At 38.8% G+C, this 17,596-nt stretch overlaps 1 protein-coding gene across 1 annotated transcript in view; it reads left to right on the plus strand.

The window, feature by feature from the left end:
* Positions 1-17,596, plus strand: part of RUNX1T1 (runt-related transcription factor 1; translocated to, 1 (cyclin D-related)) — a 50,386-nt gene that overhangs the window by 10,718 nt on the left and 22,072 nt on the right. Inside the window, exons 4-7 of the mRNA XM_008947274.1 lie at positions 3,477-3,658; positions 11,784-12,034; positions 13,288-13,373; positions 13,981-14,182. Of these exons, the coding sequence (XP_008945522.1) occupies positions 3,477-3,658; positions 11,784-12,034; positions 13,288-13,373; positions 13,981-14,182 (721 nt within the window). The remainder of the gene's footprint in view (positions 1-3,476; positions 3,659-11,783; positions 12,035-13,287; positions 13,374-13,980; positions 14,183-17,596) is intronic.

Genomic DNA, 17,596 nt, shown 5'->3' on the forward strand with positions numbered 1-17,596 from the left:
CAAATGTCTCAGTTTAAATAGTTTATTAAAATATGTCTATAAATAATCTACTTAAACTCCCAATTATAAAAACTTTCATCAAAGCCTAAATGTACTATAGCCTAATGAACTTTTTAAATTTGAATTATAATACAGAAATTTTGTTTCTAAAGTTTCAAAGAAAGTAGGAACATCCAACAATGGAAAATTATTAACTAATTGCCTGAGTGAGCACTGAAATGATAAAACAACCTTTTGGTTGGAGCTGTAGCTTCATTTGCAGGTGCAGAGATAATGTTTTCTTTCCTGGTTAGAACAGTTCATTTCAAAGTGGAAAACAGGTCTGACAACTGGGTAAAAAACATGTTCTCTTCTTCCTATCCGTAATTATAAAACTGCTGGAGGCGGGTAAAACACCACCTAAATCTTGCAGGATAAAAGGTCCGATCCAAAACAAGAGTAGGAGCATATTCCAGATACCAAAGTGCAATATTTTAGGGGACTGTAAGGCAGTAATATCATATTGTTTGCAGTCAGTGTTTTTGTAGCATATATATCTGACTTCTGGTCAAGAGCTGGTTTGCATCTCTCACTTGTAGAAGTATAAAAGTCTGTCTGCAGGCACCAGCAACAACGATGCTGGGAGAAGCGTGCTACTGCATGTTGACAGACCCGATTCTGCTGTCAGAGCTGAACCTCTGCAGGAGCCTTTGTGTCCGAGGCCATGTTGGTTTCAAAGTACGTACAAGTAATGCTTGAGTTGCCTTATGAGCCTGGTCTCTCCCTGCCCACAGTAGGGAGAATTTCAGTGCTTTATTCTGCATCCAGCTTCTCAAAAACTAGTCCCCATTGTGTATCTGGGCCATATTGACCAGAAGCAGTCTGTACACATGACTTGGCCATAGAGAGGTCCTGATATTTTTCTTTGAATAAAAGTATTATTGTTTACTATAAATTTTCATAAAGATTGTTTAGAATAATGTCTTGAGCAGATTGAAAGTACTTATGGTGAACTAAAAGTTTTCAAATACTGCGTTTATTCACTTTTAAGTTCAGGTCTTTGTCCAAATGTTGCTTGATGCCATTATAAACCCAAACTACAAGTAATGTCATTCATAGTTTTCTGTAACTTCTAAAAAAATCAAGAAACTGAGTAGGTGCATAAGTTTTATTTGTCTCTTCTGTGCTCAGAAAACATGTTCAATCCATTTAGAACAGAGGGTACTGCAGATCGTCAGGTTTATGGTTAAAAAGCGAAAATGAACATTTCTTTAGGAGAAGAAAAACAGGTAAAATAAATCAAGATTTTTTTCTAGCCAGTTCACAGTTTGGTTGTCTCCAGGAGCCAGGAATAGCCATGTATGAAATAGGTCCCTTTTGTTTATGACAGTGGATAAGGAACACAAATGTGTTATTCTGTCCTTGATTTCTCAACTGTAAACTGGGGACTTCACATTTCTGCCTCACAGGCATGTTGAGATGTGATGATACATCTTCCAAGTATGCATCACTATTAAAATCCTAGGTATGATCCTATTATTTCCTCGAGATGTTTATTTGTACATATATGTAAAGTTCCCCATCATTTTCTACCACTTGAAGCAGTTTTGGATAGTGAAGTGTCCTGATTTTGATTCTCTGTGGGCTTTTAAAAAATAAAAATGAAACTAAAATGAGTGAAAAACATTGGTCACAAAAGCATTCAGTAACTCTCTCTGTTATATGGTAGCTCTGGACAAAAATGTGACAGATAATAACCAAAAGAAGATATTTCTTTGGTAATTTCTCAAAATATTTGTGTTCTATGGACGTTTGAGAAGACTTCATGTTCCACAGCCAGCTGTCTTCCCATCCTAAGATGAAAAAGGGATAGCAATTGCTTTTTTTTTTTTTTTTTATTTTGTTTTTTTTTTTTTATTTTATTTTGTTTTGTTTGTCTGTTGAAAGATTCATGGGTATTGACCCTATTCTGGCATTTTTTGTTGCACAGTGGATCTACTCCTGTAGTACAGCTACGGGTGCTGGAGCATTTACCATTTTTATAATGCTAGCAAAGTAATTTACCAAGATCCCGTGCTCAAAACTTTCCAGAAATCTGCTTTTTGTGCACATCAGTTTCAGAACTTTTTTGACTTAAGGAATACTTTCCTGTTTAAAAACAAAGTGGTTGTGTTTTGTTTGTTTGTTTGTTTTTAAAAAATAAACTATGGGAGTTATTTCAAAAGCAAAGGTGACTATTGGAGTTCTTTATCTTATCTCTAGTTACTAAGGGTCATGGAATGTAATCCAATATCTGAAAATTCCCAAGTAACAAGTCATTGAGTACTATTGTGGAACAAGAGAGGTCAGGGCACACCACCTTATGGCACAAACAGGTAGATCAGACTGTTTTCTTCTCTAGTGTAGAACTTGGGTTCTTCACTATGAGGGTGGTGAGACACTGGACCAGGTTGCCCAGGGAAGCTGTGGATACTCCATCACTGTATGTGTTCAAGACCATGCTGGATGGGGCTTTGAGCAACCTGGTCTAGTGGGAAGAGTCCCTGCCAATAGCAGGGGGGTTGGAACTAGATGATCTCTAAGGTCCCTTCCAACCCAAACCAATCTATGATCCTATGATCCTAGCATCGATGTACACATGTGCTGCAAAGGAAGATATTTCCCAGGATGTGTAAACTGTGTGATGCACAGTTCCACCTTAATCCCAGATCTGCCAAGACATATGAATAAGTATGACCCCAGTAGATGGGCAGAATGTGCCACTGAGTGATCAATGAGCATTTTCAGTTCTCTATGTCTGAGTTCTGGTACTCTCCAGCCCATGACTCAAGTCCCAGTGGAGCCCTGAGAGGAAGGTTAAAAATACTTCAAGCAACACCTGACTAGGAGGGTTGTAGCCCTCCTAGTGATTAACTGAACCTCTGGGATGTGAGATTGTGTTGTAATCTTTATCTTAATGTGCAAGTGCAAGTATACTGGGAAAGCTGAGGGCAATCCTGTTCTCCCCAAGCCCCGTGAAGGGTGGTGGCTGAAGCCACTTAAAAAGGCACAGATCCTATGGTTTCAGCTTCTGAGTACTAACTGCAGTCTGAATAGGAAGCATATATTGAAGGTTTGTCACTTGTTGGAAACTGCTGCTCCATAGGAACCCAGATTTTAGACAGAAAAAAAGGGGATACGGTCAGCAAGGGCAGCGTTTTTTCCTTTTTTAAAGATATGGAACTCAGACCTGGTTTTCTCACAGCATTTACAGTTTCTTTTCCATTTTCAGTACACACCCATCCTTCCATGTGTACTTAGCACAGCCATGACCTGACTCCATAAGGAGGCTGTCTGCTTTCAGGCCGCTAACCACAACAGACCTAACAGGATGCTTGCAACAGCATCATCTCAGAGCAGATGATGCTCTGGCTTTCCTCTGATTTCTGATTTTTCTGCTTCTTCTCTGTTGAAAGTACCTGCAAGCTGCCCTCTTAACATGTCCAATGCTCTTGCAGGCCAATCTGCCCCTGCTGCAGCGGGAGCTGCTGCACTGTGCAAGGCTAGCCAAGCAGAACCCAGCCCAGTACCTCGCCCAGCATGAACAGCTGCTTCTGGATGCCAGCACCACCTCACCTGTTGACTCCTCAGAGCTGCTTCTCGATGTGAACGAAAACGGGAAGAGGCGAACTCCAGACAGGTGAGCCCTGCCGCGCCTGTCGCGCCCTGCTCAGAAACCTCCTGTGGGCCAAAGGTGCCAGGCTTGACCAGCAGGGAGGGGTAGCATGTAGGTGGGCGCCTGTGGGGAACTGGGATCATGTTCCATGGATGCAGATCCTGCCTTCATCACAGCTGTGCAATAGGCAGATTACCTTTGTGTATATGTGCATAGAATCACAGAACATTTTGGGTTGGAAGGGACCTTTAAAAGTCACCTAGTCCAACCTCCCTGCAGTGAGCAGGGACATCTTTAACTAGGTCATGTTGCTTGGCGCCCCATCCAGCCTGATGTTGAATGTTACCAGGGATGAGGTGTACCTCTCTGGGCAACCCGTGGCAGTGTTTCACCACCTTCATTGTAAAACACTTCTTCTATTTATCTAGTCTAAAGCCCCCGTCTTTTAGTTTAAAGCTGTTATCCCTTGTTCTGTTGCAACAGGCCCTGCTTATGCATGTGTACGTATGTGTACACAGGTATATAGAGAGCTACATGTACAGATATATCACTATATATATAAATACATATTCACACACAGTGATTCAGGCAGCAGAATCATGTGAGGACACACTGTGGTCCTGTCCACACAGAAGTAATACTGTACCCCCCTATTTGGTGCGTAGTATTTTTGTGTAGCTTAAAGTCCTGAGCAGGAGATCACTCCAGCTCCATATGCAAGTCGTTTGTATTTCAGATATTGTTGGACTAAACAGTAAATACGGGGAAAGTGGCTAGGCACGCATATTGGCAAGTACAAGGGAAGCTCCAGAGTTCATTCAGGTCTTTGACTGCTTCTGCTGTGACATGTTCCCATATGTTTAATATGCATGAGGATATTTCTTCCAAACAGGAAAAATGTTCCACTGGAATCTGTTTTGTTGTTGAGCTGAGAAAGAGTCCATACAGAGAAAGGGCGAGCGAGTGTTAGGAAATAGAGGAGCATTAGGGATATGGAACAGCTTTTCTTATTTGAATAAAATTCTTTGTTTAGTGTTACAAGAAAATTTCTTTTGTGCTTTTTTTTAACTGTCTTCTCATTATAGTGTTAGAAATTTTGCTGGCCATATACATTTTACCTTTGGGAAGCCCAAATATTGGGTTTTTCTTAGTTTTGTTTACCTTGGATTGTATAGTGTGGAAAACTTTTATAATGCTCTTCTGCCAAATGCCCTGCATGCCCAAGACATGGCAAGTGTCCTAGTTAGGCCAGAAGTGAACAGCAAAACTTAAAAGTAACAGAGCTATTAGGTAGATGAAAATGTGAAAGTATTTGAAATTAGCTTGCTGTAGATTGAGTTTCAGGAAAACTACTATGGACCAACAAAAAAACAAAGGGTATCAGCAAAGAAGCTCTTTTCTGCTTGCCCCCTTTTCACTATTTTTCTATGATTGCTAGACCAAACTGAAACAGCCATTAGTGTTAACACAAACTTGCTAACTGCATCCAAGAAAGATGATTAATTTTCTGAATTTTCTGATGTTTAACTGAACTATTGTCATGCTGTAGTACAGTGCCAGTAGCAGACACCCTATTTTTCCTACAAGTAGATAGACACACAATAAATTACCTCATAAGCCTGTGAGGTATGCTTGACAGAGAATGCAGAGGAGAAGAGGGATGTGCCTTCCTGACAGCCCTAGCTCACTTTTTTTTTTGGTGTTAATAGAGAGCAGTATCACTTGCTTCTCCCTAAGGCCATGAAGGAAAATGGGCAATAAAATAGTTGCTTTGTTTTCTGAAATAATCCTTTGCCACCTCTGCCCCTGTCCTTTGAGACCCGGTTTGACAGTTGGATTTCAGTTATTTTGTAATAACTGGTCTCACCTGTGGTTCCTTCAGTCTTGGTTGCATGGGAGGGGGCAGGTGGTGCAGAGAAAGACCGGTACAAGAACTTGGTAATGAAAATTAGACCCCAGATTAGTCTTACAGAAAAAAACCAAACATTTGAATAGCCCATAAGAGGACCAGCAGATTGGAATATTGGATTTTAAAGCCAGCCTTCATCTTTTAGTTAAAACTGAGGCCCACACCTGAAGAGGTTTAAGCCGGGCTTATGGGCTTTGTTCTCAGTGTTTCTTTTAGTTAAAATACATAGCTGTCCTTCAAACTTGGAAGTCTTTGCTCATCAGCCAGTGTCTTTGGCTTCACAGCTGAAGTCTCTCTTGTGCTTTGTGCAGCTCAGTGAGTCTTCAGTTCCTCTCGATAGTAATGCAGTTTTTGGGGTGAGGGCTAGGGATTTTTAACTTCCAGTGTTGTGGGTAAGATCCTAACTTTGAATTCCCAGTATCTCAGGAAGGGCTGTAATAAGGGGTGTCCCACTGTCCTGCGTGCTCCAAGGTGCCAAAGCCGTCAGCCACCAGGCTCTGTATGTAGATTGCGGCCCGAAATCAGGCTCCTTAGTCCTGGGGAAGTGACATTTCAGAAAAAAACCTATCCTGTCTTTCTTAACCCTGAGATTCTTTGCTGTCATGAGAGACCTGAAAAGAGACTGCCCAGCTCACTTGATACACAAAATAAAAATAAACTCATACAGTTGTTTTGGCCGAACCAAGTTCAGTGGATTTGTCTTAGGTACTCAAGAACCTTGGTACTACAGATTTAGTAAAGAGAAAAGGTCCTATTGGAAAGGTTCTTAAATTTATTGAATGGGAGTTTGCATACCTTTTAATTTGGATAACGTAAGTAAACCACAAAAAAACTGTCCATGGAGTCAGAGCATCCCTAGACTGAATGAGTATTGAAACCAAATACTTGTCTGGCTTCATACTCATTACACTATTAATTATTTTAATTATGTACAGAGGAGCAGGAGAAAACATCTGGAAATGTATATACCTTTTGTTTAGATATCCAAATAGTTTTCAAATATACTAATAAAAATTCAGCAGAAGATATGAGGCATCCTTTAAGAGAAGGGTTTGCTCTGGCTCTGTTGCTAGAATATGGAAAAAAAAAAGTTACTAAGAGGCAACATCTTTCCAGAGGAACTAAATGCAGTTGGAATAATTTTGTTTGGAGATATGTCTCTCACTAAAGTAAATTGTGATATCTTTTTCACTTCCCAAGGGAAATGATATGTATATGGACATTGTATATAATGTGTATGTATGTAATATATATGCCTCATGTACAGATGTGTGTGTGTATATATATGAGATACATACACGTATATATTATAAATATATGTATACACATTCTTCCATATTTACATTTTTCTGTTGGGCCTGGGTAACTGCATACCCTTGATTCCAATAGAGGTAAAATACAGTAAGGGATAAGGCAAAGGAATTGAAAAGTGTGTGTTGCACATAACCACATCCACCTTGTGATTTTTTTGTTAAAGAAAATCCACATACAGAATTTTTTCTGTTTATAATTTCAGAACCTTTTTTGCCTATGCATTTTCCAATTCTGGTTATTTATCTGCATATCTGAGTCTACTGTATGTGAGGTTTTATAGAGCCATCCGACAGCAAAGCTTTGTGTTTTACTGAGTGTTTTCTTGGTGCATATGGTCTGACACGGATGAGCAGCCACGGTGAGATTTTGGAGTCTATTAAACTAGCTCATTAAAAAGATCAATCTGTTTCTGTAATAACACTGGGAACCATCAGTCACTGGAAGAGAGAAAAACTGACACCTGAAGAGACAACACATTTTAGTAATTTGTTCATGACATGTCATGAATAAAGTGGTCGCTATATTTTGTTTACAACTTTTGGATTTTACATTCTACTGTAGTAAAACAAAGGAACTTGGAGCAATATGAGGTTTTTATTTTGGCGAATGAATGCTTAGTTATAAATAACATGATTTTAATATATTAACCACAAAAGGATTTTGGCTCATTGGTCATCCTTTAGGGTTGTTAGGGAGGGCTGTATGGCACATGAGAGTGTCATATAGTGGCTCTACATTTATGACAGCTGCCTACATGGTGGATATGGGATAGCAAAAAAATCTGCTAGAATAGCTTGAGTGAGAAGAAAAAAAAAAATGGCCACGATTGTTTTGTGACTTTAGAACATGCTGCTGTGCTTGCTGTAACCTTGGCACCTCTGACAAGGAATTTATGTCAAAGGTACCTGGGCACAGAGACCAATTTTGATAATTCTGTTTGGTAAATCTTATTTGAAGAAAGTCCTCCACATCTCACTGGGGTGAAGGATGCTTACAGCTCTTACAGCTATGCTCCTTTTAATCCATGTGTAATTATGAGGAATTTTAAAAGAATTTTCTTAATGTAAACTGTTAGCAAGGCAATATTAGTCTTTTCTATAACACGGTATTATAAACAAAATAAGTATTTTATTTCAGCAAAGCATTGTCACTTCTTTGGTCACCAAGACTTTACTGGTGGAAGTACAATTAAAATCCAAGCATCTTGCACAAATAGCAGGTGAACAGCTTTGCCTCCTCACAAGCTGACTTCAGTGACATTGGTGTAATACTCTTGATCAGGTGGAACTTAATTTTCCATCCAAGGCAGTTTTGCATGGTCAGATTTCCTACCCAAAAAATTATTCATAAATTACAATAATTAGAGAGTTGGAATTGTTCAGCCTGGAGAAGAGGAGGCTCCTGAGGGACCTTATAGCGACCTTCCAGTACCTGAAAGGGACCTACAAGAAAGCAGGGGAGGGACTATTCATGAGGGTTTGTAGTGACAGGATGAGGGGTAATGGATTTAAGCTAGAAAGGGTAGATTTAGGTTAGATATTAGGAAAAAGTTCTTCAGTATGAGGCCGACAGATCCCTGGAATAGGTTGCCCAGACAGGTGGTGGAGGCCCCATCCCTGGGGACATTCAAGATGAGACTGGATGAAGCTCTGAGTAGCCTGATCTAGTTGGAGCTATCTATCCCTGCTTGTAGCAGGGGGGTTGGACTAGATGATCTTTGAAAGTCCCTTCCAGCCCAAACATTCTATGATTCTATGAATTTAAAAATGAATTGTTAACTTAGAAATAGCATAAAGTCTGTTAAAAAGGTACAGACTAATGACTAGTATCTATTCTGCTATCTCTAATTATGAATAAATCATGGCTCCAAGGAAAAATACCACTTGAGAGTTTATAGCTGAAGAACACCTTTATCATATTGCCAATTTTCCAAACAACAACGTTGATTTACATTCACATGAAGGAGAATGTGACCAACAGAAGTGAGAAAAAGAGAAACAAGAAAATGTGTCAGTTAGGCTTCCTTCACATTCAGTGTTATTTCCGATTTGCAGCTTGTTGTTGCTTTGCAAAGTCAAATGGATCAGATAAAAAGCAGATGAAATCAGATGAGAACTGTGACAGTTTTGGATTTGTAAGTTATACTCAAATGGCTCTGCCAGTTGCTATAAAACAGGAGTGCTTCCTCAGGTACCTGGGGAAATGCTGCTGTCCCAAGAGGGTGAGACCTGGAAGATTGAGGAGGAGTGAGATCAAAAGCAGAACAGTAGATTGAGTTCAGGGCATCTGAATTATGTCACTCTTCAGGATTTTGTCTTTTGTTACTATAATCACTGTATTCAGATATAGTAAATTTGCTGGTTATTCCTGTTCTGATGAGACTTTGGAAGTTGTTACATTATTATACATTTTATATGATCAGAAACACAAAAAACAGTTTATGTAGAGTCTCATTTTGGTATCCTGAAGTCGTTTATTTGGTCAGGGCAAAAAATTTAACAACTTGTAGAATTAAAGTTTTAACACCCAGAAAAGACCCTAAAGCCACTACCCAGGATAGCAGCAAAAAGAAAGAATTTCATTTCAGTAAATGTGTTTCAATGGTAATTTTAATTTTCTGGTAGTTAAACTCAGGGTTCTAGAAGAAAATGAGGATGCTGGTTTGTTGTCCTAGCCATTACAGTGCATTACCAACTAAGGTAATTAAGTACAACGCATCCCTAAAAACCACAGAAGTACCTGTATGGTGAAGGTGCAAATATATATGTTTGTATGAGAAGATACGATTTTAATGTCTAGTTATAGTGCAGAGAAGGAAAGCAGGATGCCTATTTGTTACAGTTTTCTGGTTTGCTTTTCCTGCATTGAGAAATAAAAGTCAATGAAGTTATTTATTTATTTACAGTTTCTGTTGGGTCGGCGTCCCTCCCTCACCCCCCGTGTAAGACATTATTCTAACCATAACACTGAAGAACTTTTCCAAATTAATAGCTTGGCTTGTACATACTGGAAAGAAAGTCCATTTTTTGCTTGCATAGCATTTTTACAACTGAAAGACCTGGACCTATAGTTTCAGTAGATATGTGCAATGAAAACACACACCAGCAACTCAATACAAAACTTGTCTTGGAGAGCTGTCAAAAACATCACTACCTATTGGGAGTTATTGCAAGCCATTTCAGCGTGCCAGAAGTCATTAAAATTAAATGATGGTTCTCAGGTTTTCCTGATTAGGAGTTTTCACAGCCATTCTGCATTTGCTTTGGAACAAGGTGCATGTTCCACAAAATATGTCTTTTTTATCTCTGCTCAAAATTTTACAGCTGTCCTGCTGTTTGGTGAAAAAATTCTCCCCTTTTTGCCAATTTAAGGTATAATAAAAGATAGTTATATATAAATATAAATATAGCTACACCTGCAGCTTCTCTGGCATTAGTGATTGTGGTGAAGTCCTTGGAAAATCTCTTTACTCCTTTTGAAAACAGTGTAACCCCTCTTTTAATTTATTGCTGGTAGCTGCAAGATCTGGCTTTGATCCACTCTCCCACTGGGTATTGGCAAAGATTTGTTTTCATCCTTCCTGTCATTGACTTAAAGACGAACCTATTGAAGAGCAACAATTAATACATTGAATGTTTTTCCACAGACAGTCCTTGAAGTTGATTGGTTTATGGGGGAGGGTTTTCTTTAGCAGCAGGCAAACAAGAAAATTAGATAAAATTTACCTTCCTGTCAAAATGACCAAAAATTGGTATTTCTGGGAAGACATGTTATGCCATCAATAAATCATGTAGGAGAAAGTTTTCTTTAAAAAACCCTCAAACTTATAAGCTGCTTAATAAAGGCTTTTGAAGGGAAGGATGCAGCCTTAACAGTTTACAATATTTATATCTATTAACCTTTCTGTTCAAATCTAATATTTTCTAGGGTTTGTTTATTCCAGTGTTAAAGATAAAAACATACTTCAGTGAAACAAAGCTTCCCTAAAAGGAGTTGTGAACCTGTTGAAGTAGCTTTAACCTTTCTTTTTTCTTTCTTTTTTAATCTTTTTACTTTTTTCCTTTTTTTTTTTTTTTTATTTTAATGGATAATTAGTTCAGTGTGAGTTCCAGGTTCTCAAGCAGAAGTGCAAAGTAGAGACTTCTTTGGAGATAGCTGATTATGAACTGAACTAATGAGTATCTGTAACATAAAAAACTGCCCTTCTCTCTTATAACTCTTCAGTGTTGCCTGAGCGTAAAACCCTTGTGTAAGAGTAATGGAGTAGGAAGTCTTGAACATTGTTGAGAACTTGAACCTAACCACACTTTCCTGCAAAATTAATGACATTCACAGCACCTTTGACTGAAATAGCCCAGACAGTACAAAAATCTCTGAAGGAAGCGTTTTTCATCATCTCAAGTCATTCTTGCCCAAAGTCTCAGTGTGACACTGATCTTGATGGGAGCTAATCTTGGCATTACATGCAGCTGAGCTCCAGCACACTGACATGTGCGACCTTAAAACTGTAAAAAAAAATTCCCCTGATTATTATATGCTACAACACTACTAAACATAGGAGTTTCACAGTCTCTAGCTTCCTGTATCAACTGATTATTTCAGCTTTGCAATTCTATATGTATCCATCCCATCAGCCAAGGATTTCAGTGAAGGCTGCTCACTCTCCACACTAATTCTTTAAGCCGCTCCATCAGAAGGCTCACCCTGCTAGTGCTTCTGAAGTTAAAGGGATAGTTAGACAAGATGAGCGTGTCCTTTGTATATTTTGAATGAGCAGTGTTATGAAATGTTCTACAACACCACACAGTTGGAGCAAAGTGAAAGGACAGGTTTCAGTTTCTGAAGCTGCACATGTGGGTGGGTGTACATGTTCGCGAGCAGCTCTGCTCACTAAGTAAATTAAAGTTCCTTTGCTTTGTTTTTCAGAACCAAAGAAAATGGCTTTGACAGAGAGCCTTTGCACTCAGAGCATCCAAGCAAGCGACCCTGCACTATTAGCCCAGGCCAGCGGTACAGTCCAAATAACGGCTTATCTTATCAGCCCAATGGTCTGCCTCATCCCACCCCACCTCCACCTCAGCATTATCGTTTGGATGATATGGCCATTGCCCACCACTACAGGGACTCATACAGACACCCCAATCACAGGGACCTCAGGGACAGAAACAGACCTATGGGTAAGGCATGTTGATTTTCTGCATTGTTCTTTTTTAGGTTTCTCTGCTCCTTGTAATTATATTCTGTATTGTGAACAGGGGGGTTTTTGACAATTAAATGTACCTGCCATTCAGATGTAGACTTCATAGCTGTTCGTCGGTTTAGCTACCTTTAATAGCCTTATTTCACATTTATATTTATAAAAGTGGGTTGAATTTTGTCTTGGTTGCACTCTAAAGCAAGAGAGTCAGAAAGAGGAGAGGAGGAGCTGGTGCTTTCACAGTTGCGTAGATGACATGGACACTCCGATGTCTGCTAGGCAAGAATAGGTAGAGCCTTTTATTTTTCTTCTAATGCCACATTTGTGATGATAACGTTGACATAGTTCGATTTCAGTGTAGGCTAGAGGAAAGTGGTTAGCATTTGGAGAAGTGTTTTCTGTGTGACATCTCAGGCACGGTTCAGGGTGGGGATGTCTGCAGGGGATGCAAACAGGAGTAGCACCAACCACACCCCACACTGCACATTTTGTTTAATGGGATGCTTTTGGATTTGCCTGGCTTGCTTCACGTCTGCACTTACTATTCTACCTTGTTTTAAACAAATCTTCAGTAAAAGAGGAACATTTGCAATTATTCAGCATCTGTATAGAGGAGGCTAAATAAAGAACAAGTGTTGGTTCTTCTTGAGTGTTAATAATAAATACTGGGTTGTGTCATGTTGTCAGCTGCTCTGACATATGAGCTGCATTTTAACCACATGTTATTTAAACATCTGTGAAAGGATGAACCATTAATGATGCTCTGTTGACATGGTAGTAAATACTGCATCTAGCAGAATAACATTGAGTTTATAGTAATATTTTTTCAACTCTCTGAAGTACAACTAGTATTCAATACACTGAGTTACCGATTGTCTTGCTGAGTTCTTCAAGCAGTGCAAATGAAAAATTATATATTATATTAAATGTTATATATAATAATTGTATGTATTCAGAAAGTGTTATATCCCTTTTTGAGAGGTCATCTTACAACCTACAGAACTTGCAGAACTGAAGACATTAAACTGAGTGAAACAGTAGCATCTTGTGTGGGGAAAAGTGCTAAAGAGAACTTAGAGCAAATTTTTTAAGCATCCATTTATTTTTGTGGTGGCCTTCCTGATAGTAGACCAGGTAATGTGTGATGTACTTCTTTGATAGGCTCTTCTTTCTTTTTTGTTCCCCTCTAGAGGACTACCAACATTGTAAACATGATTTGCTCCTTTTTGGCAGGGTTGCATGGCACACGTCAAGAAGAAATGATTGATCACAGGCTAACAGACAGAGAATGGGCAGAAGAGTGGAAACACCTTGACCATGTAAGGGCTAAATGTACTCTTATGGATAATTGTCAGAAAGGAGCCCTTCTAAGATAGGAATTACATTTTTTTCTTTTAAAAACAAGTCTGAATCCAGGACAAATTTTGAAAGTGTTGTTGATTAAATCAGAGGACTTGATGTTCCCCTTTAGGTAGCTCATACCAGGCCTTGCTGTTAAGTGCCTGCTGCAGTATCCTAAATATTACAGGCTGCCAGAAGGGGAATGGACTCTGGTGTATAAACCTTGAATCTGGGACACAATGGATTTGTTCTTTGAATTTATTACCCTTTATAATGTTTGTAAGCATCAGTTTTGGACCAGATCTCCTGGCCTCTCTGGTGTCATATACTAGGAGTGGGACTACAGTCTGTTAAAATCTTGTCTTCTTTATCTTCACCCTTACCCCAGAAATCCCTATCTGTACAGTCTAGAAACACCAATTAAAACAGGAGGGAATTGTCATTCTTAAAACAAGGCTAGAAATTCTCGGAGTCCTTCATTATTAAAACCCAGACACTCAGCACATTAATGTTGTCTTTATTTTTCTGTCAGCTTAGGAATAAAATTCTTTTTTGTTTCTTTGCCCCATCTACCACTACAAATAGCTGTTAAACTGTATAATGGACATGGTGGAAAAAACCAGGCGATCTCTCACTGTACTACGGCGATGTCAAGAAGCAGACCGAGAGGAGCTTAATTATTGGATACGGCGGTACAGTGATGCAGAAGATTTAAAAAAAGGTGGTAACAGCAGCAGTAGTCATTCCAGACAACAGAGTCCAGTGAATCCAGATCCAGTTTCATTAGGTACAGTATCCTCATTAAGAATGGTTTATTGCTCCTTTTTCAGTTCAGCTAAGTGCTAGATGAAGTTTGTATTTGTTCTTCTGTTTCTTCTTAGAATCATAGAATCATAGGGGTTGGAAGGGACCTCGAAAGATCATATTCTTCCATGGTAGTGATGAAATATTCCTCTGTGCTGACCATGGAGTTAACTGTAACTCTTATATCATAGTCATGTTTACATGTCTGATGGCTTGGGGGTTTGGGTGACATTTCATCATTTGCTTTCCATTTGCAGTGACGGAAATCAGTGGGGCAGGAGGACAGGGAGATGTGCCCTAACTCACTGTTCCTCCATCTCCCACCCTTGTCTGCTTAATTAAGATCTGTAGATCGGAGATCTGTAGATGCTTCTGGATTGTTAGCACTGTGAAACCCAGGGCCTTTCACCTTCTTAAATAAAATGACTTAACTCAGAAGTTGTCTTTCTAAGGAAATGAGGGGAGATATGTAGATATGGGCAGTGTACTTTCTTTCCATACAAGAAACAACATTTGGGATACCCACAGCCATGCTCACATGATCCTTCTAGGTCTGTGCCCACCGCTACAGCTCACACAGGTGTGCCTGAGCTAGTGTGGGTACTGCTCACTTTGTAGTAACACAGAGCTGCTCTGAGCTTGGCTCAAGCTGCAAAGCCTACTTACAAGGGTCAAGCTAAGCACTTGGACTTTAACCCCCTGCAGACTTTCACAGTCACACTTGCATACCTCACACAACTACTTCAAGATGACTGCTGTATAAAGACAAGTTGTTATTTTGTGGGCTTCCTGTAATTTATTAATACAGTGGCATACTTCTACACCATCCCTTCACTTTTATGGCAGGTGTGGTAAAGAAACACATCTTGGTGATGCTTTTTTGTCATTTTCTGCTCTTTTGAAGAGAACTGCAAACTACGATTGCTTGTCTTTATATTTAAAAAAAACCCAAACACATCAAATGCCATCTACTCAAAATCTTCATAAATTGTGCTTATTAGTAGAATTGCATGTGTTATTTTGCAACTGTATTTTATTTAAAGCTATGTTTTCCTCTTGCCTTTAAGGATAACTTAGTAAATCTAAAAATTATTTACCTGAAAATAGAAAAACAGAAGAGCAAATATAATGCCTTCTCCATCTTCCTCTTGGTAAATCTCTAGAGTTATTACTATAATATTTAGTGCCTCTTGATAACAAACAAAGCTTTTTTGTATGTATGTCAAATGATCTGAGCCAATATCTCTATGAATTAGCTCCAGTCGGTGAAAAGAAGGGTTATGGAAATGCTGTTCCAAACTTCAGTAATAAGTCTAGTCCCTAGAGGAGCCCTTCTCAGAAAGAAGCATTCAAGTAATGGCTTGTGCGAAGAGCGTTGAATGTAATGCAAAGAAAGACTCATAAATATGGCATCTGAAATGTCAATCGCATCTGCAGCTTCGGGAAGAGCGCTTTTGAGGAAGCCCCTTGATCAAAAGCAGTGGCACCTTTCTCTAGTAAAGCTACAATGCAAAAAGAGCCATGGTGCTTGCAAGTGTAGTTAGTAGGTGAAAAAAAAAAAAAAAAGAAGAGAGGAAACTGAGTTTTTAATAATTTAAAAACCACAACAACAGCAATAGAAGATAAAATGAAGATCAAGCGTACAATTAGATCCCTATATTAACATTTAATTTTATCTTTGTCAAGATGAATTCTTGGAAAGAGAAAAGTGTGTTTGCTTGAAAAGACATTACACAGCACACCCTTCAGCATTGGACACACCAGTTCACACATTTTACACACAGTACTGTGTGTAAAACTGAACCGTTTGGAGAGAGTCTATTTCAACGTCAATATGTCTATTTTGGCTATATGGCATTAAAAACTACTTCTGAGACTCATGGACCTGAAACCTCCATCACTTTGTAGATGTAGCATCCATGTCAGTAGTAAATATTGATAAGAACTGCTTTTATGTCTGACATGTAAGGCAGAAAATACTTACTTCAGAGCCTCTGGAAAGGTAATCCATGTATTTCCTGAAATCTGGTAGTAATCTAGTTAACATTAACATTCAGAGGTATAATAAAATGGAAGCAGTATCTGTGAGCCTTGAGACTCTCTTCTGTGTATGTGAGCCTTGAGACTCTCTTCTGTGTAGGGCCCTTTAGTTTTGAAATGAAGAGGAAGGGGTTAAAAAAAACCCTCCAATATCAATTAAAGTGCCACAACATGTAAATATTTTTTTTTTGCTGCAGGGATTCTAAATGTCAGTGATTCCCCTTTGTACTTTATTTTTTTTTTAATGAGGTAATCCACCCTTTAAATCCATCTTGTCATCTCCACTAGCAAGAGGAAAAGAAACAGGGGCCATATGGCTACATTGTCTCTGCCTTTGTTTCTTTTTCTTTATGATTAAAATATCATCACTGATGTGATAAGTTCACACTATAAATGTTATGCCACAGTCTTCATGGATAGCTTCCACTGGAAAACTGAACTGAAGTTCAGCATAGATGGTTTGGGTCCAAAAGAAATTGAAGAAGATTCAGGTCATCAATTTGAACCAGTAGATCTTTTTTCCTGCCAAAGGTTTTTGTGCTTCTTCTAATTTGACATTACTGTAAATCATGTTGAGCTTGACAGTTTGCAGTATCTGATCAATATTTTTCTGTTGATATTTTTAATTAAGAATTCAAATTAAATATTTGATCATTTGTTTTAATGCTGTGTAATCCAATACATACATTAGCCAGCTACAACAGGTTACAAGCTCCTGTTATTCTCTGAATGTGTGTTGAAGGTGAGATGGGTCCATTCTTTTCAGTCTGAATAATACATGTGTATAAAAGTCTAAAAATTACTCAGACTTCATATATATTCACTTGATGAACTGTGATGGTCTATGAAGTGAATAATACATCATCTGACTCCTCCATTTCTGCTGAAGAATTTCAGTACTACATACTGCAGCAGGACTGCTACTTTCATCCTAATAGTGAATAATTACACATATCAGACGTTGTATACTGAAATACGCGCAGTCGGATAAATTAAAGATGAAGGTTCTTTAACATCTTGGGTTATAAACAAGATCTATAACCTTATTGAGTGCAGCTGTGGCTCTAGATAAGTGGTGTAGGCACACATCAGAAGGTCTGCAGGTAGGCTGATGTTTTGTGTCTGCTGAATTTATCTGAATGGAGATCTTACAAAAGAGTTTGAGATCGACGAGTACCAATACCTACAGTATTTGCCCCAGGAAGCCAGGGTTCTCTGAAGCGTATGAATTTGTCAAAACCCACATAGGTTAGTAATCTCCTGGTACATTTTTAAATGTTAACCCTTTCAGAGTTAGTTTTATATTTTATCAAAGGTTGTTCACCCTCATGCTTCCAATGCTAGCCAGAGGCATTCC

Source organism: Merops nubicus, unplaced genomic scaffold (assembly GCF_000691845.1).
Source record: "Merops nubicus isolate BGI_N331 unplaced genomic scaffold, ASM69184v1 scaffold7309, whole genome shotgun sequence".
Classification (NCBI taxonomy): Eukaryota; Metazoa; Chordata; class Aves; order Coraciiformes; family Meropidae; genus Merops; species Merops nubicus.